The sequence below is a fragment of the Tyto alba genome, unplaced genomic scaffold, assembly GCF_018691265.1.
Source record: "Tyto alba isolate M040663 unplaced genomic scaffold, T.alba_DEE_v4.0 Super-Scaffold_2, whole genome shotgun sequence".
Classification (NCBI taxonomy): domain Eukaryota; kingdom Metazoa; phylum Chordata; class Aves; order Strigiformes; family Tytonidae; genus Tyto; species Tyto alba.
Genome location: NW_024881282.1, coordinates 61,424,995 through 61,452,374, shown reverse-complemented (window position 1 = coordinate 61,452,374; position 27,380 = coordinate 61,424,995). Strand labels below are relative to the sequence as shown.

The 27,380-nt window shown below is 38.5% G+C and overlaps 1 protein-coding gene across 1 annotated transcript; it reads left to right on the top strand.

The window, feature by feature from the left end:
• PPP1R3A (protein phosphatase 1 regulatory subunit 3A) lies at window positions 1-26,534 on the top strand. The gene is made up of 4 exons (XM_009976025.3): window positions 1-794; window positions 21,460-21,518; window positions 21,629-21,765; window positions 23,991-26,534. Exons 1-4 carry the CDS (start codon window positions 1-3, stop codon window positions 26,532-26,534), a joined length of 3,534 nt encoding a protein of 1,177 aa, XP_009974327.3.
• Window positions 26,535-27,380: the final 846 nt, after the last annotated feature.

The following is a 27,380-nucleotide window of genomic DNA, read 5'->3' as shown; positions in this document are numbered from 1 at the left end:
ATGGAGTCTTTTGAAGGACCTAGTCGGGTTAGCAGGGCTAACTTATTAGAAGTCCCCACTGTAACTGATTTCTCTTCCGAGGATGAAGATGTTAAACCCGACATTAAACTTCGTTTCTCTCCACTTCCCCGAAGGAGGAATTCTGCTTCTTCAGAGGAAGAGGAGTCAGATACCCCCACCACCATTGCAAGAAAAGTTTCATTTGCTGATGCATTTGGGTTTGATCTTGTGTCTGTTAAAGAGTTCGATACCTGGGAAGTTCCAAATACAGGACAAAATGATGACATAGAAGATGAAGCTTTTCCTCAGGAGGAATATTTTTTCTCTCAAATGTTTACGTTACCTGCTTCACAAGAAGAACTTTTGCAAAAAGTGAGAGAGCAGAAAGTACTGTTGGAGTCAATCGTGTTCGTGCCTGGGATTACCTGTATGAACGGCGTTATACGAGTCCTCAATGTATCCTTTGAAAAAATGGTATATGTTCGAATGACACTGAATAACTGGCTCAGTTATTATGATATCCTCGCAGAATTCATGCCTAATTCTTGTGGTAGTGAAACCGATCAGTTCTGCTTTAAGATTTCTTTGGTGCCTCCTTACCAGCAAGATGGAGCTAAGGTGGAGTTCTGTATACGCTATGAGACGTCGCTTGGTACCTTCTGGGCAAACAATGATGACAAAAATTACACACTGATTTGTCACAAGAAAGAAACTGTGCCCAAGGTGGATAATAAACCACACAGAGAGGTTACTGACAGACATCTTAAAGGCTGCTTAAAGATGACACAAAACAGGTGAGGTTACACCTTAATTTTTGGTAATTTACAATATAGCTGGCTAGTTTTAACTTTCTAAGTGTGCTTGATGGAGCTAAGACTGCCCATGCTGTTTTCTTCTCTTGTTATTTTTTTTTTTTTTTAATGATAACTTAGACCAATACTAGTTTTCAGTAAAGCTATTGCATATATCAGCCAGTAGTTTTCTGCAGACAGTTTCATTGGGATCATGGTTTTAATATATGGGATGCATGCCACTCATTTGAAAAGTAGTATGAGGGTCTGTAAATTATGGGCTGTGTACCAAGTTTGATCTCTATAGGATATAAATTGAGCTGACGTCAGTGAGAGCTTTGCTCCAGACTGAGGTAGCCATACAGTTAAAACACTTTACATCCACTTCCTTGGTAAGTTGACAAAAATTTAAAAGCAAAACAAATCCTGGGTTTTCACGTGATTTATTTCATGGTTCATTCTCTACATGCAATTACTAAAACCAGAAAAGTCACTGGTGGTTCAGGAAGCTGATAACTCAGGGAAGGATCCTATTGCAATTAGAATAGTTGTTACAAAGTTTTCTGCAGGTGGTTGGCCTATTCTGCAAGTTACACGTCAGGGTAATAATTCCCTTTTCCTGCCACTGGTTGGTTGGTTCTGTTTCACAAATGGTGAAATTAATAAGGATTTATAGGGCAGAATTGGTAACATATTAAAGAAAAAAGACATGTAGAATTTATCTCTTCTATATTATTCTAATTAAATGTTGGCAAGTACTATGTTAGTTATAAAGTGGCAGTGATTAACTTACAACTTAACCCCACATAAAAAGAGACACTCAGGAATAGTAGCTTTTTGCTTCCTACTCTGTTTTTAACTTCTTTCTGTAAGCAAAACAGTGTTGACTGTGAAAATCTGATTCTCAATTTTTTACTCACCCAATTTACTATAAATCAGTTGGAGTTCTGAAGAACTGAATCTGTATTTTACTTGCAGTGTCTTTTGCAGTACTTAGATTTCAGAACTGAATTCATGTTAAGTTTCTAGTTCCTATACTCTTTCCAAGTAAGGCAGTGCTGTTTGATTTCCCTGGTGCTCTTCCACTGGACTGAACTAGTGGGGAAGGGGGAACAAAACTGCATCAGTGGTGGGAGTTTAAGGAGAAGGAAGACATCCAGGACTGCTTCCCCTGTGCAGAACCTCCCTTCCCCAAACCCAGACTTGCTCTGCTGAGGGCTTCTGCCAGACCTAATCTCATGTCAGTTCTGTGAGGAGAGGTGCACAATACGGCTTAGTGCCTGCATCAACACCATGGTGCAAGAGCAGCCCCGGGGCTAAGCTGAGGCCCAATTTATATCCAGTCCATAAAGCTCTCCTGGTAAGTGTCCTTTGGGCCAGCTCTGGGGCTACCACGATGATGCTTCTGTGACGGAACATCCTGGTACGTCAAAGCAGAGGGAGTGATGCCTTTACCTACCATGTGGTCAGATCCTGACATTTGTGCCTGGTTCTGTACGTCGTTTCTGTCCTTCAAAAAGTGTCACACGACCCATTCTGGGTAAATAAGATAGCCTGAGACACCCTGCCGAAGGGCTGTGATATCAAATACCACAGGCATATTCAGGCATTGTGACTTCAGCCTGAGTTCAGGTAGCCCACATGGAGCAGATAATGGACACGGAGAGCTGAGTTAATTTAGTGAGCCCTGGGCCTCCAGATGCTTTCAGGACTGACCTGCAAATTTAGATACAAGTGGGCTTGTGGGTAAGATACAAGGTTGAATGACTTCTAAGAGTTTAATTCTCTGAAGTCCTCTGTGACATGCCTAGTGCTAGCATAAGTTGTAGAAAAGTTTCTTCTGGGGGATCCTCTTTTACATGTATATGCTAAAGGTATTATATATAAGATAGACAGAGAGGTATTTAAAAAAAATGGGAAAGAAGATAATGTCTATTCCTTAACATAAAATTACCTTGTCTCTAATCAGAGTGCAAAGTTGTCTCCTTCCATATCAGGCTATAGAGGAACGGATATATGTATATATGTGTGTCTGTGTGTATACATATATTTATATACACAGATATATATGTGTGTATTTGTTCATATATCCACATACACACATTTATATTTGCGATATTAAAACCAGCGTGGTCAGATTCTTGTTTATATTAAGATCAGTTATACATATTTGGCAAACAGTTAACTAATGTACACTTTCAAGACCCTCTTTAGTGACAGAAGGATGTAAAGAGACCTTACAGAAAATGCAAAAATGAGCTGAAAGTATTTTTGGAATATGGTTTCAGTGGTCGCCAAGGCTTCTGAAAGACAGTTCTGGCAGATTGTAATCCGGGACCAATTTTATGCTACAGGGACTTCATTGACTTCACAGGAGTTACAGCTTCCACCAGTGTAAATGAGGTCAGCATCAGGGCCTTTCGTTTCAAAAGAACTAAGATGCCATCCTCCATTGCTCACTTGTTTTTCAAAGTGTCTTTGTACATGTTGCCCCTTTGAGTGAGGAGGAACACCCTGCAGACATCTGCAAAAGTACCTCATTATTCTCCTTCAGCCCCTCATTAAAACTCCTTTGCTTTGATGTCTAGAAAAAAGCACAAGAAAAACAAACCCCCCAAAATTGGCAAAGTGAGGCAGCTGATGTGCTGTGACTCCTTCATATCATGTTGAACAGTGCTGCCTGTTTCCCAGCTCTCCTCCACCAGCCCATCTCTCTCACCTCTTGTTTTATGTTCAGGTGATAAACTCTGCAGCATTTATGTATGCTGTGCTGGCTGTTCATAGAACATTTAGCAAAGTGGGGGTCCTGGACCATGACTAGCTTGTCTTAAGAGCTGCAGAATGAAAACAGATACACACAGAAGTAATAACAATTTTACCTATGGTTCACACAATAAATATGCAGGTAAGGAATAATTCTATCCATGCCCACAAGCTGGACGTCTTAAATTAAAGATTTCTTTATAGCAATCTGTATAGAAGGATGTCTTAACAGGACACTTATTTAGGCCCCTGCTTCAAATTTAGAAACCTGTTATAACTTTTTCTTTTTTAATCTTGGCTCTGAGATATTTATACTTTCTCTTAAAATGTGCAATTTACCTCTTCAGTTAAAAAATAAGACTGTTAAAGAATTGTTTTTTAAGCAGAGTCTGATCCACTCTAGGGCATACTCGTGTGGCTCATTAAATGTCATTAGTGAGGATTAGTTGCGTTAGTTAAGTGAAAGGAATAATATGCACTTTCAGAGGAAGTTACTGAGGAAACACAATATGCCTGTATCATGTTACCCTTAAGACTATGAGCCAGGACAAAGTTGTGTGAATGAGAGTAATGAGGTGGCTTCTAACACCAATATTAAGAAATAAAATAAAAATGGACTTAGCCCTCAAAAGTTGCACCTGAAAAAAAATGATAGTGAAAAGCAAAACTGCATGGAATAATTAATGCTGAAAGCTGTCTAGATTTAGATATTCAGAACCATATGACTTTAAATCCTACCCATTCATTCCATGTTTCATTTGCTTTTGCTTCTATGTCCAGGCATGAACAAATAGTCTTCTCTTAAAGTTTCATAAAATCTTTGCTTCTAACTGTATTTTTACAGGCTAAAATTCTTTCTAACTTAAATTTCAACAGTATTTGTGTTTTTCAAAAATCTTGAAAAGTTTCATAGGCACAAAATATAGTTTGAAAAAATGACTTTTTAATTAATTTATGTTTTAGTCTATCTGAAAGTATGCATTTAACTTACACAAACTCACAAATATACTTTGGGGAAAAAAAATGACTCCTGAAATTCTGTCAGTAAACAACCCTGATTTTTATCATATCTATAGATATATGTAAGCTTTCTGAAAAAATTGAATTAATTGAATCAGCTCCACTCTCTTCTCTTTTTGTTTGACTCTCATGCTTTTGGAACATGGATAGTGATTCTGAACACAAATTTCTCCTGGTCCTCAGGTTTGGACCCCATGATTTTGTTGTGGACCCCAGGTTCCTGCATCGGTCTGAGCAGACAGGGATTGATTGTGTGTTGCATGAGGCAAATTCCTGTAGATATGCTGCATGGCGCAGTGATAACAATCTGCAAACCATTTCCCCCCATCCCTGGTGAAGCTGCACCCCATTTCTCTGCTTTGTCCTGGTTTGCAATCTCTCAAGAGAGCAGCAGGAGCAAGAGCACAAGGAAAATGGCTGATAAGCATGAGAATTTTACAAAATGGTAAAATGAGTATTTGGACTCCTGTCCCCTGACAAGGAAGGAGGAGGCTTGTATTTTTATAATAATTGTTAGAGTTATTCCCCTCTTAGTTTGCCGGGCCCACAAGTGTATCAGTCTGATTTGATGTTGGTCCTGTGTTTTTTTACATAATTGCCACAGTGTGCCTTTCTTTGAATGAAAGTGCATCAATTAATTTCCCTCCGTGATGCCACTTTAAAATGGAGCACAAAATAGGGCAATGACTAGTACAAGAGCTGCTCTGGGTACAATGTGCAATGAGAAGGCAGAGATTAAAAATCCTGGGTCTGTGGGCCACCAGTGCCAACTTTGGCAGCATAAATACTGAATGGCCGTAAAGCAATTGCCAGGAAGAATATTTCTTCTGTGCATGAGTACTCTCCCGCCTTCAACTGCTGTCTCATCCCCTTTCTGATGGAAGGCAAAGGAAGGAAGCTGCTGAAGGTCCATCCTGGCAGGACTGCACTGTGCTCCATCAGTCTTCCCCGCGTAGATGGCAGAGCAGTGCCTAGGTTGCCCTGAGAAATGTTGTTCTGCAACAGCTCCTCTCGGCAAATCCGCAATGTGATTATCAAAAACAAAGGTTTTTGAGGAAGATGTTTGGAAATAGCTTTGCATGTACTTTGTTGTGAGGAACAACTGTATTATTCTCAGCCTTTGCTGTGAGGAACAACTATATTATTCCCAGCTGGTCCATTTAAAATATGGCATTTCAATTATGTTCCCTTTTAATCCTTGTTCTTTTGATTATTGCACAAAATAATCGGAAAGGGAAGAAGAAGGGGAGAGCAGAAAAGGTGTTAAAACACACTTCTTTGTGTACTGCTATTTAATCTCAAGGTTGTTTCTGGCATCTCAAGTCACAAGTTACACCTTGATCAGCGTACAGATATGGGATTTGACTAAAGTTTATTACTATTATTAGGAGGTGACTGCAGTCACTGTTTTTACCAGGAGAGCAGCTGCTAGAGAAGTTATCCATTCACAGGGAGCCAGCTAAAAGCAGCACTCCTCTCCTGTTCAATCTGACCTAGTATTCCCAGCCCTTCTCTTGCCTCCTGGTCAGTGCCAGTCTTTGCCAGTTGTAGAAGTAAGTAACACTGGCACCAAAATAAGACTTCTCTGGGTACTTGAAGACTGTGATTATTGGGGACACAGGATAATTATTTAAGGTGATCTAAAATATATTATTCAGACAAGTGGGGTAAAAGCAAGCTGTGGAACGGAGGCTGTTAGGAATGCTTCTTAATAGTGACTGTAGAGTTATCTTTAAACAAAATTGCTGTAGCCTCACTCTCCAAAGTCATTTAAAATAAGCTAAGATAAACCACTTGAAAAATGTTCTACAGGGAACAATCTTACTTGGCCAGGAACTATGCTTAATGGGCTTTTTTCTATCTGTCTAGTCACAGTATTTCAAAATCTGGGCATGCTTACTATTTGAACTATGAAATATATTAAAGACCCTAAAGATAGATGTCTAAGTTAATGGCATAAGGCTTTGAATGCTATCATAGAAATGCCAAAGAAAGAGTTATGTTGATGTTATGGATGAGAATGGCATGCACAGAGCAAATAGACACCTGCTAACCATAGCTGTGGTCTCCTAATTGGAGAGTACCTGAAGCTTGAAAAACTCTCTCAGTTTTGCTTTTGATAATTGTGAGCTGTTCTACCCATGTGCCATCCACTTATTGCACTGGACATATTCAAAGAAGCTTCTAAACATTTAAGTAGCAACATATGAAAACAGCATGTTGCTTTACTAGAAATCTTAGTGTAATATTTACTCTGAAACTTATCACTGGTTTCTCATTCACTTCCATGATCTACCATTAGAAACTGCTCTCACCAATGTTACAGAACAGAAACTGGTGCTCTAATGTATGGGAAATATTGGTTGTTATAAAGCTTTTTCATTTGTTTGCATCAAAACATATAAAACCGATTCTTTATAATTTCTCAACCATATGATAAGTAAGTACTTACACATGCATTGCTTGGCTTTACACTTGCAAGATTTTTTTTGTAGTTGCTACAATTTCATCAGCTTATTTAAATATTCCAATACTGTAACACTGTTACAACTAACGCTTGGAGCTCTTTAATGCAGCAACTGGCTTGATCCTACAATAGGCACAATAAATAATTTAATGAGTATCAGGAGTCTGACTGAACTTTGTAGGACACTGCATATGTTAAAACTACCTTTGAATGTTAATATTTACAGTACCAGAGCTAATTTCTACACTCTTTCAGATTACCGATTACGGACCTTCAGACATATAGAAATATATTGCTAAATGAACTCCTGTATTCCATTGTTCAGTGACTCTTTTGTTTAGGGAGATGTCCGTTTTGCAAATTGAACCCAACTGGTAATGACCATTTCAATACTCTGTCTCCTGTCCACTGTTCAGGTATTGCAGTTCATAAATGTTCAGTTGGAAAAAAATTGTTCCATTACATTCACCTTGACTTGGCTAAATGTTAGTCTTGAAAAGATGTTTAAAGTCAGTGAAACATTAACTGAGAGCACTGGAGTCATATTTAATCAATGCATTCACTACCAGTGTCATTTGAGCTGTTTATTCTGATTATGAACTTTAAGCCATGATCCAGCCACAGCACTGCAGCTCTGAAATGGAAGAAATTGATTCAGCTACAGTGTAAGTCCAGAGAACCAACCGCCCATCATATTTTTAACATAAAATGTGGATTATCTTCTCAGTTATGAAAAGTAGAAAAAATGGTCCAAACAAATACTTCACAAGTTAAATGCAGTCCCTGCCTTAGGGCAAATGAAGAGATAAGACCTTTTAAACACCATGGAAGCATGTTAGAAGTGGCTATTTGATCCCTAGGCCTTCAGTGACATGCAAGGAAATATTAGTTGATATGCCAAAGCATAGTGGGGGGCTGGTTTTCTGACTGTCTTTCCAATCTCCTCCTGATGTGTGGAACCAGCTGATACTCTGACACTAAACCCAAAGATTTATTACTGCTGGTTACTAACAATTCTAAAGAACATTGAAGAACACTGAGCTATACAATTGAATGTGAACTAGGCAGGTTTTTCTTACCTTGCACTTAGGTGCACTGAGTGGATTTACATTTACATTTTGCTTTGATGCATAATTATTGTTCCTGCAATAAACTTTAGGGCTGCTGGATGATAAACATAAGATGTTCAAGCCTGGATCACTTCATGTTGTGGTAGAGGACTGGGGAGTTTGCTAGTCTTTCTCCTCAGCTACCCTAGTAAACCTGGCCCAGTGTCTTCTAGGTTGTATTGCAGGTCTTCTTGATAGAAATATTGATAGCTATCACACAGCTGCCTTCTTGATGTGTGGTAATAAGACAGCATGTGAAAAAAAAATGTTATAAAAGTCTCTTCTTGTCAGAATGACACCTGTGAATTTTATCCTCTTGAGATACTTACTGAATTTACAATTGCTTTCCAAGATTTAGATTATGGTTGTCCTCTTTCAGGAATGACTAGCTTAGGCTTTTTGTGGTCCCCCACTCTGTTCTCCTTCCCAGGGGTGGTAGTGTCTTAGTCTCACCTGACTGCCATCTATCTACAGTCTCTCTAAGGCATCTGCCACCTTCTTGCGTACGCGCCTCAGCATGCTGCAGCTTCTAGGAAATTGCTCTCTTCTGACATGCCAGCAGGGGACTGCTCCTTCTCTATTTTTTCCATGTGAGATCCAGGGAAAGACCAGGTGCCACACAGGCTAAGATCTTTTTCCTCTTAGTTGCATCCAAGTTAGACACAACTTGAGAGAAGTGCAAGACCCGTTGATGGTACTTGCTTTTCTCTCCTTCCATCTTTTAAAACAGTGGGAGAAAGAATCAAGAGAAGAACAGAGGGGCTCTACTTGCAACTCCTTTTTACAGCACCATTTTGATATTTGATCATGACCCTTTCAGACAAAATAGCAACCTAAGAAGCATATCCTCTGACCTTAGGTGAAGCCTAGCCCTCAGGAAGCTTGACTCCTGACTCACCTTTTCCTCTTTTTCAACAGCTTGGCCCTGAAGATAGGCACCCCAATAGTAAAGTCCTGCTTTACTAATTCCAATGGAGCTATCAATAGATCTTCTAACTCTATTCAGAGGAATCTTTCCTAAAGAAATTCTTGGTTTCTGAAGTAGTTAGCCCATTCTGTCGAAGGAATTATGCAATTTTCTGACCAATCCACATATAAAACAGCTGTGTAATAAGACTCCTGAACTGGTTGCTTTTCAACATTGTTATGTGGATATCGTAGTAACATAAAACAATCATGACAGAGCTATAAAAGAAACCGAAGAAAGTTGCAATCTTCCCGTACATAATGGCTGTACTTTAAGTTGAGGTATAACCAACTTATTATGCATGTTTTTTTCTGCAGTCTTCATATGTATAGTCATAAGATTTGGGGATATGCAAGGCTGTATTAAAGGTTTGAGCCTGGCACCAAATTGGTGTTAGGCTCCTAGTTCAGACTGTATGGCACTAAAATCTTCAAATGTACAGATATACATCTATATTTTTTTTAAAAATTGTACGAATGTTTTGCTATTAAAACTCAAGGTCTTTTTTAATGAGCTAGAAAATAAAGACTAATTTCTTGGGACTCTGTTTGCTTTGAGGCTATGATTATTCTCATCCCAAACCAGGCCAATGCATTTTGTTCTGTGCCACCTATGTCCCTGCTTCAATCATAAACTAAGACTGAAAAATGAAAATATTAGTAATTGGAAAATATAATCCCCTGGATAGCACCAATCCAATAATCTTAATAAAAATTGGTTTATTACAAACATTGCCTGAACCCTACTGGGAATTATCTTTTCAGAAAAAAACACTCAAATTCCCTTAAAGCTGCTCTCTTGATCAGTTGTCCCCCTCGATACTATTAATCATCATACTATATACTGCTTATTCTGAGCATCTTTTTCCACTTCACTTTCTGAACTTCCTTTCCCATTTCTTCCTGCTTAGAAGCTACTGAAAGTCCTTTATTGTCCTTTTGCAGGCCCATCTCTTCTCTTTTTGTGTCAGCCCCTTTTCTTAGATGAGATGACCAAAACTAAGGGTTTTTTCCTCAAGGTGGGGAAATACCACAGATTAATATTCTCTTCCTCAGATTTCATACATTTAATTAGAGGTTCTTTGTGTCTCTGTTTTCACGCAGAATGCTTGTGAAGGTTGCCAGACTGACTTTACTGATAATGCAGTCTTCTATTCACAGAGGAGTTTCAAAATGGTAGCTGCAGTGCAAGCCTCCATTGCCATGCCAGCGTGCAAACATCCTCACCTACCGCTCTAATGATGAGTGGGTCACTCCGTCTCCCTGCCTCTATCTTCTGTGTCCTGACTATCAACAGGGGAGCTAATTAGTGTCAGTCCTGTTTGCTTGGTGACAACTATTTACTAAGAACTAGATCGAGCCTTCTCTAACATCACTGGTAGTTGAAGGTCATATAAGAAAATCAATCTTGCCTAGATTTGTGATAAGGGCTCTGATTTTTCCTACAGCTTCATTCTAATAGGATCACTTGTAATGGCATAGTATTTTAAAATATTATTCAATAATTTCTACTTAATGTTCACACACCTATTCATTTTATGGATGTTGATTTTCTTTGTAGTTTTTACTTTAATTTCTGAACCATTTCCTGTGTGGTCTCAATCAGATTGGAATCTAACAATGTAGTTTAAATTATTGTTTTCTGCATTGTTTAAATTAAATTATTTTTCTGTTCTGGTTCTATTTTTTAAATACCTCCTGAAAAAATGGAACATAGAAGACAATGACACTGCCACACATGACATGTAATAACAATATCGTTGTTCAGGCACACATAACATGACATCCCCAGAAGGAGGGATTATTTGAAATGGAAATGCTCTAAGGTAGGAAGTGGCCATATTTTCAGGTAAAGCCATCTGGCAAGTAGAAATTCAGGTCTGTGCATTAGGAGCCCAGAACTGAAGAATAGTGCTCACTGAGCTTCGGTTGCCCTCTGCTTTGCTGTCAGCACGGAGAGGAGCAGTGCTCCACGCTGCGCTCACACCGCTCTGTGCAGTCTTGGTCTGTCTGTAATTTGTGCAGCTGTTCGTTTCTGCTCTACCTAAGGTCTAGTTCCCAGGACTCTACCGCGAGTTTTCGGAAGAGGCAGTTATTTCAGCCTGAGGACACAGCCAGCTACCCAGGCCCACAGCCCAGCCACCTCCCAGGCTCTGCTCCCCAGCACCCCCCTGAACTTCAGCCCGGCGCCATCAGTTTCCAACACAGCTGTGATGCCCTTACCTAGCATTAAGCTCAGCCTGAGAACAAATTAGAGCATTTCCCTGAAAGGTGGTACAGCTGAGTACTTAGTTTCCTTGCAACTTTCTTTGAAAGCCACTTTACTGTTCTCCCTCCTCCCCACCCCCGCCACTAATCGATTTGGTGCTTCAGAGCTCACACATACTGCAGTGTTGACACAGACTGCTTTTTGCTGGTTGCTGCCTTTGCTCTGCTGCTTACTTTGTCCTCTCCATGCAAACCCTGGGCAGACTCTCTCCAGTTCTGATTTTATGTACCCAGTACCTCTGCCTTCTTAGCCAGTCATAATTCTAGTATCCAATTGTTTAGTGCTCTCCCTAGGGTCTGATATTTGAATTTGATTTCATTGGGGTTTATATCTATGTACTATCTTAAAAGAGCAGAGGATCATTTAATTTTCCCATGCAGTAATGCCACTTTTCTTGTATTTCCCTCATATCTACCATAGTCTATCACAACATGTCTTCTTGTAGGGTGCACGTCTTTTTTTATGTACCCTAATCTTCATATGCTCAAAACTGGTTTGAATGATTGAAATTCTTTAGCAATCGTAAAACCCCTTATTCAGTATTTAGATGATTCCTAAGGAAAAAATTTATTCCCTTAATTTCTAGCAAATTCTTATCAATATCTTTATATACAAATTGTTATAAAGATAAGCTATTCCTATATAATGGTTTCTAGTAGTTTTAAGACTGTCTCAGCAGGAGTTGCTGAGGGATGAAACTTCTAATGATGATTTAAAGCAGTGAAGTGTGTAGGCTGAAACTGAAATAATTATTACAGTAACCCTCTAAGCACTCTAAGTTCCTCAAGAGAAAATACTTTGTTCAGAACAGACCCTGAACAACAAAATGCTAAAAAAGTAAAATAATAAAAAAAAAAAAAAAAACCAAACCCTTGGAGCAGGATGATAATTTAGAACTAGAATCAGTGTAATGTGAGGATGTTCTCAACAACTGCGCACAAATGCATCAGACATCACAATTAAAAAGGAATAATAATTATGGCCCCATTCTAAAGTATGTAATATTCTATTCCATTCAATAAGCCATGAACACTTTAAAACCATCAGTGTAATCCACAAACCTATATTTACAACATTAAACTGGATGTTCTGCCTTTTCAATAACTGTCATCTCATCTCTATTATTTTCACCTCAGACTCTAATTGTTTCTTTTATAGAAGCTAACCTACCAGTGTCCTTGGCAGTACAGTTTATGGCTCATGCATTTACAGTAATTGTTTGGGCAATTTGCCACACAGTATAACAATCTTCACATCACAATCAGTTTTTATAATAAACAGCATTAGTTGTGAAAAATACAAGTGATGCATGATTCTTATGGTAGATAAAGGGCACTGAAGATGCCCTTTAGAAAAAGAAAGGAAAATGCTCAAGCCTTGAACTGCTTGAGAAAAATACTGATGTCACAATAGAGCTAATTAATTTGATGGTACAAACAAGAGGGGGAAAGGGCCTTGCATTCATTAGTGTCAATTCCAAATAAGAGCATACCGTTCATAAAAATAATATTCTGCCTTCGTTTAGACAAAATGTGCAGGTAAATAAATCAGAAATAAGCACCAATTCCTGCAATAACAATGATTTCTCTCCTTAGCTTTACCAAGGCTCTTTCTCTTCTTTAGCCACAGGGAACTCAGAGCCCGGGTAGGTACAACTTGCAGGTAGACCTCTGGACGAGGCCGGATCCTGCTGCCCACCAGCCTGGCTGCCAGGCGCTGCTGGGCACTGGAGCCTCTGCACATGGTACCCATCTGCTCTTGGGAAGCTGAGCACTTCAGTTAACGGCTTCTCTCCTCAGCACATAGGTGGTTGCACATAAAGACCTCCCGCTGCCTGTGGCTGCTCTGCAGACATTTTGTAGCCTCTCAGTTTTCAAGCACCCAGAAATAAGATGTCAAGCGTTGTTTGGTGAGGAGGCTGTTTGACACACTTCCAGCAGGCACAGTCCCCCCACATTAGAAATTCTCCGGAGGAGAAATAAGGTATATGCCCTCCTAATCCAGTGCACAGGCAGGTAATCCTCGGCCTCCTTATCATGGAGACCATGCCACCTTCTGGACCCTGGCTTGTGCCGAGTCACAGTGAGGGAAGGCCCCAGGAAACACAAAGGTGGCTTCAAGCCAAGGTTGTACCTCCCCTTCTTGAGCTAGGTTGTGAATTCTCTGGCAGCATCAGTGCTTGAGACTAATATTTATAAGGTGCTGGAACCATATATGATAAGAAATTGTGGAGTGATTGTACTGTAAGACTATAACTTCAACAGCTGATAACACGGACATCAATGTAAATCAGTGGGAGACTTGCCCCTGTAGTGAGGTTTGGACTGAGCTCTGTGAAGGCAAGGAATTAATTTATCTTTTTAAATATTTAGTTCCTATATTCAGTGAGGGAGATAGAATACAATTAACTACAGAGACCCCATCTCAAGAGAAGCCAAAGTCTGCACTTTGGAGATCCACACACCAGGATCCTTGGAGGCTTCTGAACCTCCTTCATGAGTTGTACAAAGGCAGAGAGTCCAGGACATGATTTGGATCTAGATCCCAGAGGGTAGGTGGGATATATCTTCAGTGGTAGTTGCACCATGATAACGAGACCAGAATCTAGCTTACGTTTTTAATAGTACCAGCTTTTTTTCCCTTTTTACGTTTTCTTCTCTCCATGAATTGCTTTTGCTAATATTTTCTCCCCTGTCCCACTGGTATTTCAAGACCAGTATAAACAGAGCAATATTTTAAATGTAATTTTCCAGTAAGCCAACTGATCAGGGAGGATTATGTTAGTTAAAAAAATGTATTGCATTCTTACTCTACTGTGTGTTAGAAACAATTTAATAGAACTTTAAAACTGTTTAGAACTTTATACATATACATTCTTTCCTTCTGTTTTCCAAAATTCCTTCTTCCTTAGAAATTTATTTTTGTTATACGTTCATGGGTTTTGAATAACATTGCATCTGATACTACTGAAGTTCAGAATTACATGTGGAAAATCCTTTATTCAGTTTCTCATCAGCATTCTTTTAACCCAGCACCTCCAGATGTTTTACAGGCTTTCTATTTCCAATGTGCACATAAAATTTTTAAAATAATTTTTGTTATTACTTGGGTTTTCTTAAATAAATGTAGCTATTTCCTCCTCTGCTTCCTTTTGACATGACATCTGCTGCTAATGATACAAAAATAACCAAAGAAAACTACCAGCCCTTCCCTCTCCACATGCCCCTACTCTCCCCAGCTCTGTGGGGTTACAGTTCTGTGCAGGATCTGCATTTGGCTCCAGTGACACCTCAAACTCAAGCACTTACCTGCACTAATTTACTTTGTGCTCTTCTGTTTCTCAGTGAAACATTACTGAGACATTCAACTACTTCTTTTCAAGGATCTCAGATGTTGTTTACATCGCAGTGACATCGTTCTTCACCAAGGCTGGCTATTTTCAGCAGTAGATCCAAAAGCACTAGTTGTATTGAAGGTTGATGCTGTATTAGGCTCCTCTTAGGTTTAGCAACCTGAACTGAAATTAAAATAGAATTACTGTTTGGTTAGCAGTTTCAATCTTGCCAGCTCTTTTCATGAGGACATTTTGGCTTCATCTCAACTTCAGGGTAGAAAAGAATCATTTTGATTTTGAATCCACAGTAAAACACAGTAAAACCCAGAAGCATGGAATGTTCTGTGAGAGCCTAATCCTATCTGGATTTTTAAATAAAATTGTATTGGAAACTTTATTCCTTCTTACATGTTTTTACTAAATATTTGAGAAATATATTCTTTAAATACTTCAATGTTCCCATACCTCTTTAAATTTCAGACTAAATAATATATTCCCACATTTTCTGTTAAATATGAGATAGTATAAAATTGTTCAAGTTGCATTAATTTAAAGAGGTTTACAGATACATTTTTATCTTTCCATACTCTGTACTCTGACAATTTTATCCTGTTCCCACATTCTGTAAAAGAAATATATTGCATTTAGGTATTAAGATCTAGCATAGGTGCATATAACAGAGAACAAAGTGAACAGTGCTGTGGGTTATACAAACATACAGACACAACTTCTGCCAAATATTAGTGTGTGAATTAAAACCACAACAAGCTATAGCAATCTCACCCATTATGAAGAGATTAGTAACTCCTGGCTATAGTCCCAAATGTATTTCAGATCAGACCAAAGCACCTGCTGTTCCACAGTGCAATGTGTGCTCCTGAAAGCATAACTCTCAGGGCATATAGCTGTGTAGGAGCATTTGAGATCGGGCTGGACTGGGACTAGGGGACCATAAAGTCTTATCCCTTGCTAAACATGTTGCATAATCCTGTTCACAAAAACATATACCTGTTTCCATACCGAGACCGTTTCAATTTCTTGCTCCTGGTACTTGCACAGAAAAATTACAGGATATAGTTTTCTAATGCTTACAGATCTTTTAGGTTTTCACAACAAATGTCTTTGTGAACTCTGTCTTTTAATACACTATCAGAGTCTTGCTGCTTAATATCTTTTCTGCCTTCTCAGTATTTACCCCTTTCCTATATTCATAGAGGGTATTTATTTCTCCTCTCAGACTTTATTTTGCTAGGCTGAAAATAGAAGTACTCTGTTTGTCTCCCTGGTTAATACCGATTTTTCATCCTGCCAGTCTTCTTGTAGTCCTCTTCTGCACCTGTTCCAGTTTGAATTAATCTTTCTTGTACATCATATACAAATGTTCCAGACTAGTTCTTACTAGTGCCTGGTGCTGTGACAAGAATATTTTTTGGAAATCTTTCATTACTGGGAATACCTTTTCTGGCACATTACTGAAGACCTCTGTTTGCCTTGTTGCCACGGCCATCTCACACCAGTGGCTTGGAAATGTTTTCTGCCAAAAACACTCAGATTTTTTTTGTTTGCCTGTTTCTTCCAATTTCTGAGCCCTCATTTTGTGGCAGAAACTCTTTCTAGTCCCTAAATGTATAACCTGGCACTTCATAATTTTGAATTTTGTCCCTTATCTATTATTCCGATCCTCCAGGCCACCCATTTCTTTCAATCCTCCTCTGTGTTGGTGATGTCTCCCAACTTCCTATCTGCTTCAGATTTAATTTAACTTTGACTTTTTGTGCCTTGGTCTGTAATAACATGACTGAGTAAGTCTGATTACACAACCGGTCCTCTCCAATTCCCCGGTGACGTCTGCCAGCTCGGCACAGCCCAGCTCACGGGGCCTCGCTTGGCACCGGGCCCCTCTCCCACCGCCCAGCTCTTGTACTCATCTCCCTCTTCTCCAGTTTAATTAATAAATTTCCCATGTGGCTGCACAACAAATGCTTTAATGAAGTCCAGATAGATTAGATAGCTGATTTTTAGACAAGGGAAATATAGTAATCTTATCAAAGACAGATATTATCAGGTGATTCTGGCGTTTTTATGTCATTTTCCATTATCTGTATTTATTCTCTCATTTTTGTTCTAAATCTGTTGTGAAAACTTTTTGAAGACATGTGGGCCTGTGGTTGCCCTGACACTACTTTTCTTTATCCTAAATATTGCTACTACTTTTCCTACTTTTCTGATACTTTTACAGTAGTATCAGGACCAATTTGATAGATTTGAATAGCAAAGATTTTAAAACGATGTGTGATTTCCTCTGTTGGGTGTCACAGTATTTTGGGTTGGAGGTTATCTCCTCTTAATTGAAGCATATTTAAACACCAAATTCTGCTCCCAGTCTGGATGAAATAGTATAATTTTCTAAATCTCTGTTCCTATCAGTTATGCCCCATAAGATTTCTGTTCCTATAAGGTTCTGCCCCACTGGTAACACTATGGTAGAAAAGTTTAGAAGTCTTTTGATTGTGGGATTATACATAGATTATCTGAAATCTTGATGAAACCTCACTTCTAGAAAAAAAAAAAATCCTATTTAACTTGAAAAGACTAATTTCAAAGCCTTGTCATGTCTTACTTTATCCCAACCCTGTCTGAAGTCAAATAAATATTTTTTAATGGCTAATTTATTTTTTTTTACTCATCACTTATATGTTGTCTATCTACTCCTCACATCTTTAGGGTTCAAGTTTTACAGTTTTTATCTGTTTGGGATGCAAGTTCCACATAACTTTGGGACTTCTAAACTCCTTTGCATAATGTCCATCAAATTTTCAGTCCTACTAACTCGTCCCTGAACTTCCCATTTATTTTTTCTACATGCAAAATTACAGTGATGACCTGTTTTCATTCCTGCTTTCTTTTTATCACTCAGTCCAAGTGAATCATAATTCCATCAAGAATTAATCATATGATCATAGTTTTTTTGAAGCTGGCAGAAGTTCTTAAGTTCCTGATGTATTTGATGAAGATGTGCCCCATTCAGCTGAAGGACAAAAATCAACTGAGTTTCTGCAGATATAAAGGCACTTATGCTGGAGGGGAACTGCATCAGCTGGTATCGTGGATTTTTCTAGCTCATGTTGTCAGAATGCCTGGATCACTGAAAATTAAAGTAAATGTTTTTAAACAGAACACAAATTTTGTGTCTCTCACTACAAAATGTAGGCATATTTAGACAGACCACCCTGCACAACACAGTGAGATAATTAATTTATAAAGCAAAAGCTTAATTAATATTATAATAAAAAAAATCTGCTCATGGAATTCTGATATTGAGCTAGGAACTTTTGAGAGAAATATGGAGAAAAAAATGTCAGTCAACCTTATTAACTAGACAAACACCTTCTAATTGCCACTGTTTGATGAAGGGGCTAATTTTTATTGGCTTTTGGGAAGTGTTTCAGTCTTTAGGGTGTACATATATGTTTGAGATTGTTCTGTAGTTGTATGCACCTGTAGTCTCAGCATCTTCATTAAACTTCTTACATTGAAGCATTGCTGTTAAATTACTGTCGTTTTATGCTCCTTGTGATCCTCAAAGACTGCAGTATCAATATCCTCAATTTAGGCTAATTTAGGTTTCCCACTGGAATAATTATATGAGAACAGATATTTCTGATGTAGAAGTAAAATAAGGAAAACAGCTGTTACATTAACTTTCCCTGTACTCGCGTATTTGCAGGACAGGTGTGCACAAATAATGTTCTATAAGCCAGCAATCTTTATAAAATCCAGTGCAACATGCAAGAAGCTATGTTACAAGCCCTGCCGTGTGGATCCAGGCTATGAGACTGTATTATCATTGCTATTTATTACCTATCTTGGAGTTGTGAAAAGAAACTTGTGAATCAGGGCTCCAGATGCTACTAGAACAAGAGTTAAGGAAAATTCTACTCTAATCACAACAAAAGTAAAACTGAGGGGCTCAGGTCACACACTGTGTGTTACAGCCCCAGCCACTAAAACTCACTAGCTATGTTCCGGTTCGAATTTACATTTACAAGATGAGATTCACTCAGCTAATTTCAGTTATCTAAAATTTATGGTTCCAGCTTAAGGTGGTCACTGTAAATTCCCTTTATGGTTAGTCTCTTCCAGAGGCAGAGAAGATCCTCTGAAGGATATGTCACACCATCTCACTCATGGAGTCCCTGACAGAGGGAACAAATCTCCCTTTGGAAGTGTGAATCTCTCACCGCTGATGATAGGGGTGGTGTACACAACTGCCTGAGCCCAGATGCTTAGAAAACTAGGGCTAGGTAAGGTAAAGCCCATCCTGGCACTTGCCCATAAGCATCCAGCTTGAAGTAGCTTTATGCTTGTTCATTTAATGGTTCAGAAAATAGGTACTCCTCCTTAACATCCTTATTCAAAGGCTGTGTCTATATTTTACACTGAAAAGTTGGTAATCAAAACCAGAAATAATCAGTGGATAGGAAACACAGGGAACAGGAGACAGAATCCAGTTTCTCTTTTCTCCAAGGAATGAAAAGTAAGCTAAAGGGTAAGGGTCCTGTTCGTACATCCAACTTCGAGAGCAATAGGCAAATCTGCCCTCCAGTTTCTCCTAAAACAATCTGTGTCCTGGTAATTTGGGTACTTTTTGGTGGTGTGTGCAGTGTGGTTTTTTGTTCTCATCAGGGTATGATAGAAGCTGAAAACATCACTACATCTTGGGTACAAGCTCTGGCTGCTAGTGGACTATTACGTTAGATATGGGCATCAACATTTCCCCTTCTTCTGGGAATGCTTCTTGACAGAAAAATTTGTGTCAAACTCCATTCATTTAAGAAGGAGATGAGGGCCCCTTCTAGCAGCAAAAGATTCTATTCCTGCTTCTCAAGAGTTGCATCCACATAGCTGAACACTGCAGGTAGCCAGCTACATTCAATAGAAGTTTTGAGACACTCTTTTTACCCCCAGTGGATAGCAGTAGAAGGTTCCCTGCTGTTCCCCCGTGGTTTGGCGATCATTATTTTGGGGTGACTGACTCAGATGATGTGTTATACCTGCCTTGGCTCCTAATCTGGGGCTTTTGCAGGCACCCTATTAGCACCTAAATGCCCAACCTACACAGTGTATAGGCTTATGGAAGCAAATAGGTGATAAAGATGCAAAAGGGCAGAATAAAAATGGGAATAAGATGTAAAAATAAGACAAGCATTTGAACAGTAAAAAGAAAAAAATAATAATGATGTCTAAATAATAAGCAGTAATGATTTACCCTAAAACCCCACAGATTACTGAAAACAAGGTCCTGGCTCTACCATCCCTTTCAGGATGAAATGGAGATTATAGCAACTGCTGGCAGGAGAAAGTACAACTCGGTGTGAGTAGGGGAGTGAGAAACGTGCAGATGCTATGCATGTATCAGAATTCAAGAGTGATGTGACATTCATATAGATAGCAAGAATATTCAGTATTATTACAATTAATGGTGAAAAAGAATTGTTGAGAGAGCATTAAATTTTGTACTTCAAAGACAGTTTCTAACAACAAAAGGCCAAGAGGAAATTTAATAGGGCAGTGCAAAATACTCCAAGTATTTTTCTACAAGAACTTTACATCTTCTCCTGAAGTGTCTGTTGGTGACCAGTGTCAGAGATCACATGCTAGACTGGCAAGATCTTCTGTCTTCTTTAGTCTGGCAATCGCTATAAAGGCTGGATTTTAAAAAGTTGGTGACAGTCGATGTCTAGGTTCTTTTAACAGAGTATAAATTTAGCATCCTCCTTCTGAATTAAGCATTTAGGTGGCAGAGTTAATGTTATATCAATTCAAATGAAAGACGCTAGGAGAAAATAGAAGGGGAAAAGATTAATATTTGAAAATTAGAAAGTAATTTTCTGTAACAGAGGTCGACGACTGGTTGAAAAACGCATAAATTAAGACCTACAGAAAAAAAATTGCTCCTCATAGAGAAGTCATTAGGAGTGATATAATAATTTACATCTTACATAAGTGACATTCTTTTTACATTTTCTTCCCTCTTCCACTAAAGGTTACATCCCTATAAGCACACAATTCAAACTGCTATCACTTTTCATTGATATTGATGAGGCACCCAGCATCTCTCTGTAGGTGTTTGTCGTGTTGGACCTGGCCTTTGTTTTCACAGCCAGCAAAGCAACAGCAAAAATTGCACCGGCTGCAGGGAAGCAGAATTCGTTCCTGTCGGCCAGGCATAGCTTAGCAACAGGATTTATACTGTATACACGCAGGGAGAATCTTTTGATTTATTTCAGGTAACAAAGATGTCTTTTTCCAATGATCTCTGTGTACATACAAATATTTGAAAAATATAAGCAAGAGAGAGTCTTGGTCTCCTGAACACATATATCCTTCCAGACCCTTGCCTGACCCCAAAGTTACGTTTTCCTGTCACTGACCCATCTAATCACCTTTGTGCTGCTTTCTCAGAAAAGGCCTGGGAAAACCCATCAGCTTTGCAATGTAATCTGAAGGTCAACACATTTTCATTTTCTTGGCCAATTTTTTCTTTGACCAAGACTTAATATCAGGTCAAACAAACAAACAAAAAAAAAGCTACATTTGATAAAGCTGTTGTTTTCAGAATTTCAAATGGCATTCAGAATTTTGTGTAATTAGCTAACAGTCTTTATATCTGGGTCTAAGAGGAATTAGAACAGTAATTTTTGCATAATAACACAGGATTTTTTTTTTTTATTTAACAGCAAAGAAGAAATATTGGCAATGTCTGACGATGACACATGGAATAATTCAAGGACTTCAGGTACAACACCTCATTTAATTAGTTCTTCCTTACTGCACATGTTAATTAAAAAATAGTGTAACAAGCAACCTCATGGAAATAATTCAAGTATGTTCTTGTTAACTCTTCAGACACAAACATCCCTGAGATTGTTTATTCACAAGCAGAAGACAAAGACACCAAACCAGCTAATGAAAATATAAAAGATAAAAATGCAGACTACAACCAGAGTGATCACGAAGATGATGAAAAAGAATTAGAGTTGCTGGTAAGTGTTATACAATTATATCTACAGTATTAAATGATTTGAATCCATTTACGCTTCAAAGCTGGTGAAATGCCCCCTTTTAACAGAGCTGACTGATGTACTAATTTACAAATGTAAAGCCTTGGTCTGTACTTTCATTGAATCTCTAACTGATTCAATAATAGAAGGTGCTTTGATTTCAGTATAGTGCATCAACTTTTTCTGGTCTTAAATTAATGACTTCTCCCTTTTACTTCTTTACCAGAGGCTCTAAATGACAGTTTGAAGGAATTGGAAGAGTAGCATTTAAAAAAATCTCCCCTCCTAGTCTCTAGGATGGCAATATTCTTAAATAAATGCTTTATATATAGTAAAATTATATTTATGGCACTGTTTGCTTTTGGGATTTTCAAAGGATAACTATGTAACATGCTATATGAGCAAATATATACATATATATTCTATATATATTTGCAGATTTTTCTTTATCACTATTTTTTATAGTAAATTTCACACCCAGTAAACATTCAATCTATTTGGATTTGTGTGTGTGCATGTGTGTGTGTGATTTGGCTTGCATTTTTCAGTATGAAAGAAAAAATGGCAATAAATGAGACACGTACAGCAATCTATTATTCTCAGTGTCTGTTCTCAGCTCATATCATTTGGGTGCATAGATTCATAATCATAGATTATAATAGCTATCACCTGTGAAAATGTGAATGCTGAATCAGACAGGAGAGGAAGATGAGAACCATTCTTTTTTTTTCTTATTGATAGAGAGAGAATAAATTCCCCTTATTTGAATGTAAATTTTTCTTGTCTTTACTCAAAAAAAGTTGAAAATTGTTGCCTATTGTGGGACCTTTCACTGCCTGAAAGTCAGCATCTCCTTTTTTTTTTTTTTTTTTTTTTGTGAAACATAAAAAAGGAGGACCTTTAAAATCCCTTGTTGTTCTCAGTTCACCCTATTACAAAAATCAGGATCAAATTTAACCGTTTGTTTATCAATTGCCAGGATTGTCCATACAATAAATGAAGGGGGATCTATAATTTAGATGTTAATTTGCACTATGCTCTCTTTAATGAATTAAACAATGAAGGCTTATAATGGATGGAAATACAACCAAATCTTTGAAACGCACAGGCATTGGCTCACAAGACAGCTGTGCAGTTGACAAGTAACATGAGCCTTATGTGAGAAGAAGGGGAAATCGTAAGATTTGCATATAATTATTGAGATCATGCAAATGTCAGTTATGAGGAGGGGAAAAAAACACAGGCATCTCACTGTTAAATCCTGACAGTTGGCATCACCGAAGAACTCAAATACACTTGAGCACTGGTTGGCAGAGGGTCATTAAAACAGAATTTGCAGAGACATTAGCTCCCTCACTTTTCTTTGAGTGACGTTTTACTATTAATAGTTTGCAGAGGCTTTGCAGAAAACATATTAATAAGAGAAACTGTAATGGGTGTATCTACAGCAAGTGCAAATGCATAAAGGGGTGCCCAAGTAGCTAGCCTCTAATTGATCAGCTAGTGCTATCAGTGTGACTATGCTAAAGTGAGAAGAGAGTGCAATGACAAGCAGGCATAGCTGAATAATACAATATGATATTTGGGAGCTAGGAGGAAGAGTGATTAGTTTCTGGCCTTTTACTTCACTAATCTCATTTCCAACTCATGTCTTACCAGATTGTCTAAAACCAGGCTGGTCTGAAGACTATAAAATGGTCCCTGAGAGAAATGAAGCCCAGATAATCCTTACAGTATTTGTCAGTGTGAAATGTGTCTTTGTTTTACTGGACAATACTGTACATTACCAGGCTTTGATGTACTGTATCAATGCCCTCATTTAAGCACCAATCCTACCCCTTTGCCCCACACCTCCCTCTCTCCAAACCTAGAACCAAATGTATAGAGAATGAATTAGCCTCCCTTTAAGGGAATATCCTCTTCAGATTTAATTTGTATAAAATGCACTAGCAGCTTACTGAACTCATGAATAAAGAGAGTGGGTTCTGAATGCTGTTTTATTTCCCGCTCCTTTCAGCACCACCATAAAGCTCATTACCTATGTTAAAAAATACATACAATGCAAATTTTGCAAATGGTTTGGAACACGTTTCCATAAAAGCTTTGTTACTGAAAACAAAACTTTTCATAACAAAATTCTGCCTCCTCCATTTGGAGTATTTTTACAAAGTGCTTTTTGATTATTCTTTTCTATTCTATTGTTTCAGCTAAATCAGCACTTCACAGGAGCTAGAGGTACCTCTTCCAGAGATGAAAGGAATTTATACACAACAGAACCAGTTAATTTTCCAAGTGAAACTGAAAGATTGGAGAAAAAGCTAACCTGTATAGAAGGAAGCAGTGACTTGTACCCTGTGCCTATCAGTTCCTCATCTGAAAACACTTCAGAAGAGATAGAAGGAAAATTAAAAGAGAAAGTTAAGTGTTCCCTAAGAGATTATAATAGTCAGCCATCAGGGAAGGAAGTTGCTGCTGGCCTGGAAAACAGTGGTGAACGGTGTTTGGAAAATACTGGTACCAGTGAAAGCCTTTTATTAAGAAAATATTTTCCTGGGACAAAGCAGAATGACGCTATCAATATTACAGCTACTGTCTCAAGCCGACAAGGAGAGAGCCACACAGATATTTCAAAAGGTGAAACAGATAGTGCCTTGGGAAGTAAGATGATGGAGAAGTTATTCATCAGTAAGGATGATGCTGATAACTCAAAAGGGGCTTGTGAGATGAGACCAGAAACCATTTTTCCGGAGCATGATGAATCCATGCAATTAAATGCATGCAGAGCAGGGACGCTGGATGGCAATGCTAATCCAGCTCCGGAGCACCAGGCACTGCAAATGTCTCACCAAACTCTGGATTCATTATTGTCAGAAGCTGACAAAAATGAAGGAAAAATCAAGATGATTGAAAGCAAAGTTCGGGTACATTTAAGAGGAGATTTATATGCCGACACTTTTGAACATGCTAATGTCTCAATAGATTCCACAAAAAGCCAATGTACGCAAAAAAAAGGAGTTGGTGAAATGTCAGGAAAGAACTATAACACTGATGCAGGGAAGGAGAAGAAAGTCATCGAAGTAGCAGACTTAGCACTAATCGGTGAGGAGGAAGCACCCAAGCCTTTCAAGTCACACAGAAAACATGCCGCCAAAGCGTTGAACACAACGCCTCTGTCAGCCGAAGACAACAAACAGGCACCCGGGCCTACACAGGCAGATCCCCCGGCATCCTCTCCGGGGGATGAAAGGAGAGCTGAAGACACTTGGGAACACAGAGGATTCACGAGGTTAAAAGACAGAGGAAAGTCAGACAACACAAACAAAGGAAGACTGATAGGGAAGGAAAGCGAAGCAAACCCTGCGGAGCAGAGGTGTCAAGAAATGGTTAGTGAGGTTCGGTGGGGAGTGAGGGGAAACACGGGGCCTTGGAGTACGGCTTCCACAAAGGAGTTGTTTACCTGCCAGGAGGCAGAGAGTTGTGAAAAGTCTTCTGTCTCCGAGCAGGGTATTACAGAGGAAGCAGAAGCAGGTACAGCTTATATAATTAAAACAACATCAGAAAGTGCTCCAGAAAAAATGTCTGCCAGTGAAAAAGCAGTAATTGCTAAGCTACCTCAAGAGACTGCACTAAGTGACAGGCCCACAGAGGAAAAGGAAACAGCGTTTGATACACATGAAGGGAGAAATGATGGTTCACATTATGCTCTTTGTCAACTCAACACAGTGGGTGTATTATATGACACTGAATTTGAAAAGGAATCAGTTTTAGGTATTTATAATGCATGCGTACATGAAACACTGCAAGGAGAAACGATGTCTGTATGCAATAGCAGGGAAAAACGTGCTAAAGCACAGCCAGATATCGTCAATATTCTACCTGTAGGAGAAGCAGTAAAGGCTTCTGCTACAGGAAAGAAAGAAGATTTGCAGCAGGGTTTATATTCAGAAGTATCGAAATGTCCCCTGAGCACCCAGAAGCATCTATACAGTGAAGAAGCAGAAGAGCTCTATAAGGAAGAAAGCCATGTTGGTACCCTTTCCTATTTACATGCTAAAGCTGAAACAAAAATGCCACCTTCTGGTACAAATGCTGTGACCAGTTACCATTATAAAAGCTCTTCAGTGGAATCTTCTGAAGGGTCCACTGTGGCAGGAAATGTGGAGCATCTATATAGACGCTTTGAATTCAAAGTCATTGACAAGGTTGCTGCTGAGTCAGGGTACGATTTAAACCTATCGAATGAAATGACACGTATTAATAAAAACCTCTCTCCTGAAGCTGAAAGAAAAGAAGTACCTTCCCCTTCAGACATAGCAATTTCTAGACAAGGAAGAGGAAGAAATATAGATCAATGTTTCCATCAAGCAGAGTTCAAACAAGAGAAGTCATCAGGGCTAGAGGTTTTAATTAGTAAGTCTACTGAAGAAGTTGGAGGGACAGGCTCTCAATCTGACCGTTTAATAACTGAGGGGAAAACACTAAAGTGGCTTGATGATTCACAGAAGGAAAGCCAGCACATTTCTGATTCTGCAGATATTTCTAACCAGAAGAGTGAAGCACTTAAGTTACCTAGTGAATCTCCAGGTTTAAAACATATTGCTTGCAAAATATTTTATTTCTTCTTCTTTCTTCTATTCGCTGCAACACTCTACCACTATGATTTGATGGTTTGTCTTGCACTCTACCTGTTCTCCTTGTATTGGCTATACTGTGAAGGAAGAAGAAACAAAGAGTCTGTCAAGAAGGAATAACACTCATTGTCAACTGTGCTCAAGATCCATGGTCAATAGTCTCTAACCCCTCCAAAGCATTTTCATTGTTGAAGAGCTTATTTATTGTTAGAACCAAAGCAAGTTTTCCACCGAAGCATCTTTTTTAAAAGATTACATATGAAGTTGAGCCTTTATATAAGTAATTATACTACATAGGACCATTATGTTTGGATCATTAAATACCTATATGAATATGAGTTCTGAAGCACGTCAAGTTAAAATGAAGTACAGCTGTTGCTCCTTAGTAAGCTACAAAGAAGCAATGCTTCATATCTCTTTAGTACTTAAAACCACCATTTTGTTGCATAAATTTCTTCTGCAGTAAATCTTCATATTTTTCTGGGAATTTTCTTCTAAGATTTTGTGTAGTACATAACAACACAAGGAACAATATAAAAGCTAACTCAGTATTTTGGTACTGACATCGCAGTTGATAATCTGCTAGTGTAACTAGTGCTCTAAGAAATATGGTATCTGTTGATAGGTTAATATTTTTTTCCAAATTTTTATTTTCTTGTTTTGACTTAGAGCCCCAGTGGTACCCCTGTTTGAAAAATGTAAGGCTTTGACTTCAGTAACATCATGTAACTTTCGGGATATAACTGCATAGCAGAATAGGTGTGCTGTTTCCACCCTGAAGATAATGAAGGCCACAGCCACAGGCCTCTTACCATTCACTCACATGCACAAATGTTTTTGGTTTTTGTAAATGAGGACTATGTAACAAAACTGAGAATTTCACTGGACTGTTATTCCAGACAAAGCCTTAGAATGACATTTTTTCATCAGTGTTGCTTAAACATATCTACAAAACATTAAATAAAT

What these genes read in the sequence shown, in the direction of transcription:
- PPP1R3A (XM_009976025.3), top strand. Translation starts at nt 1, where the DNA reads ATGGAGTCTTTTGAAGGACCTAGTCGGGTTAGCAGGGCTAACTTATTA. An exon ending in GAATAATTCAAGGACTTCAG is followed by an intron (nt 21,519 to 21,628) that starts GTACAACACCTC and finishes TTAACTCTTCAG; the next exon opens with ACACAAACATCCCTGAGATT. An exon ending in AAAAAGAATTAGAGTTGCTG is followed by an intron (nt 21,766 to 23,990) that starts GTAAGTGTTATA and finishes CTATTGTTTCAG; the next exon opens with CTAAATCAGCACTTCACAGG.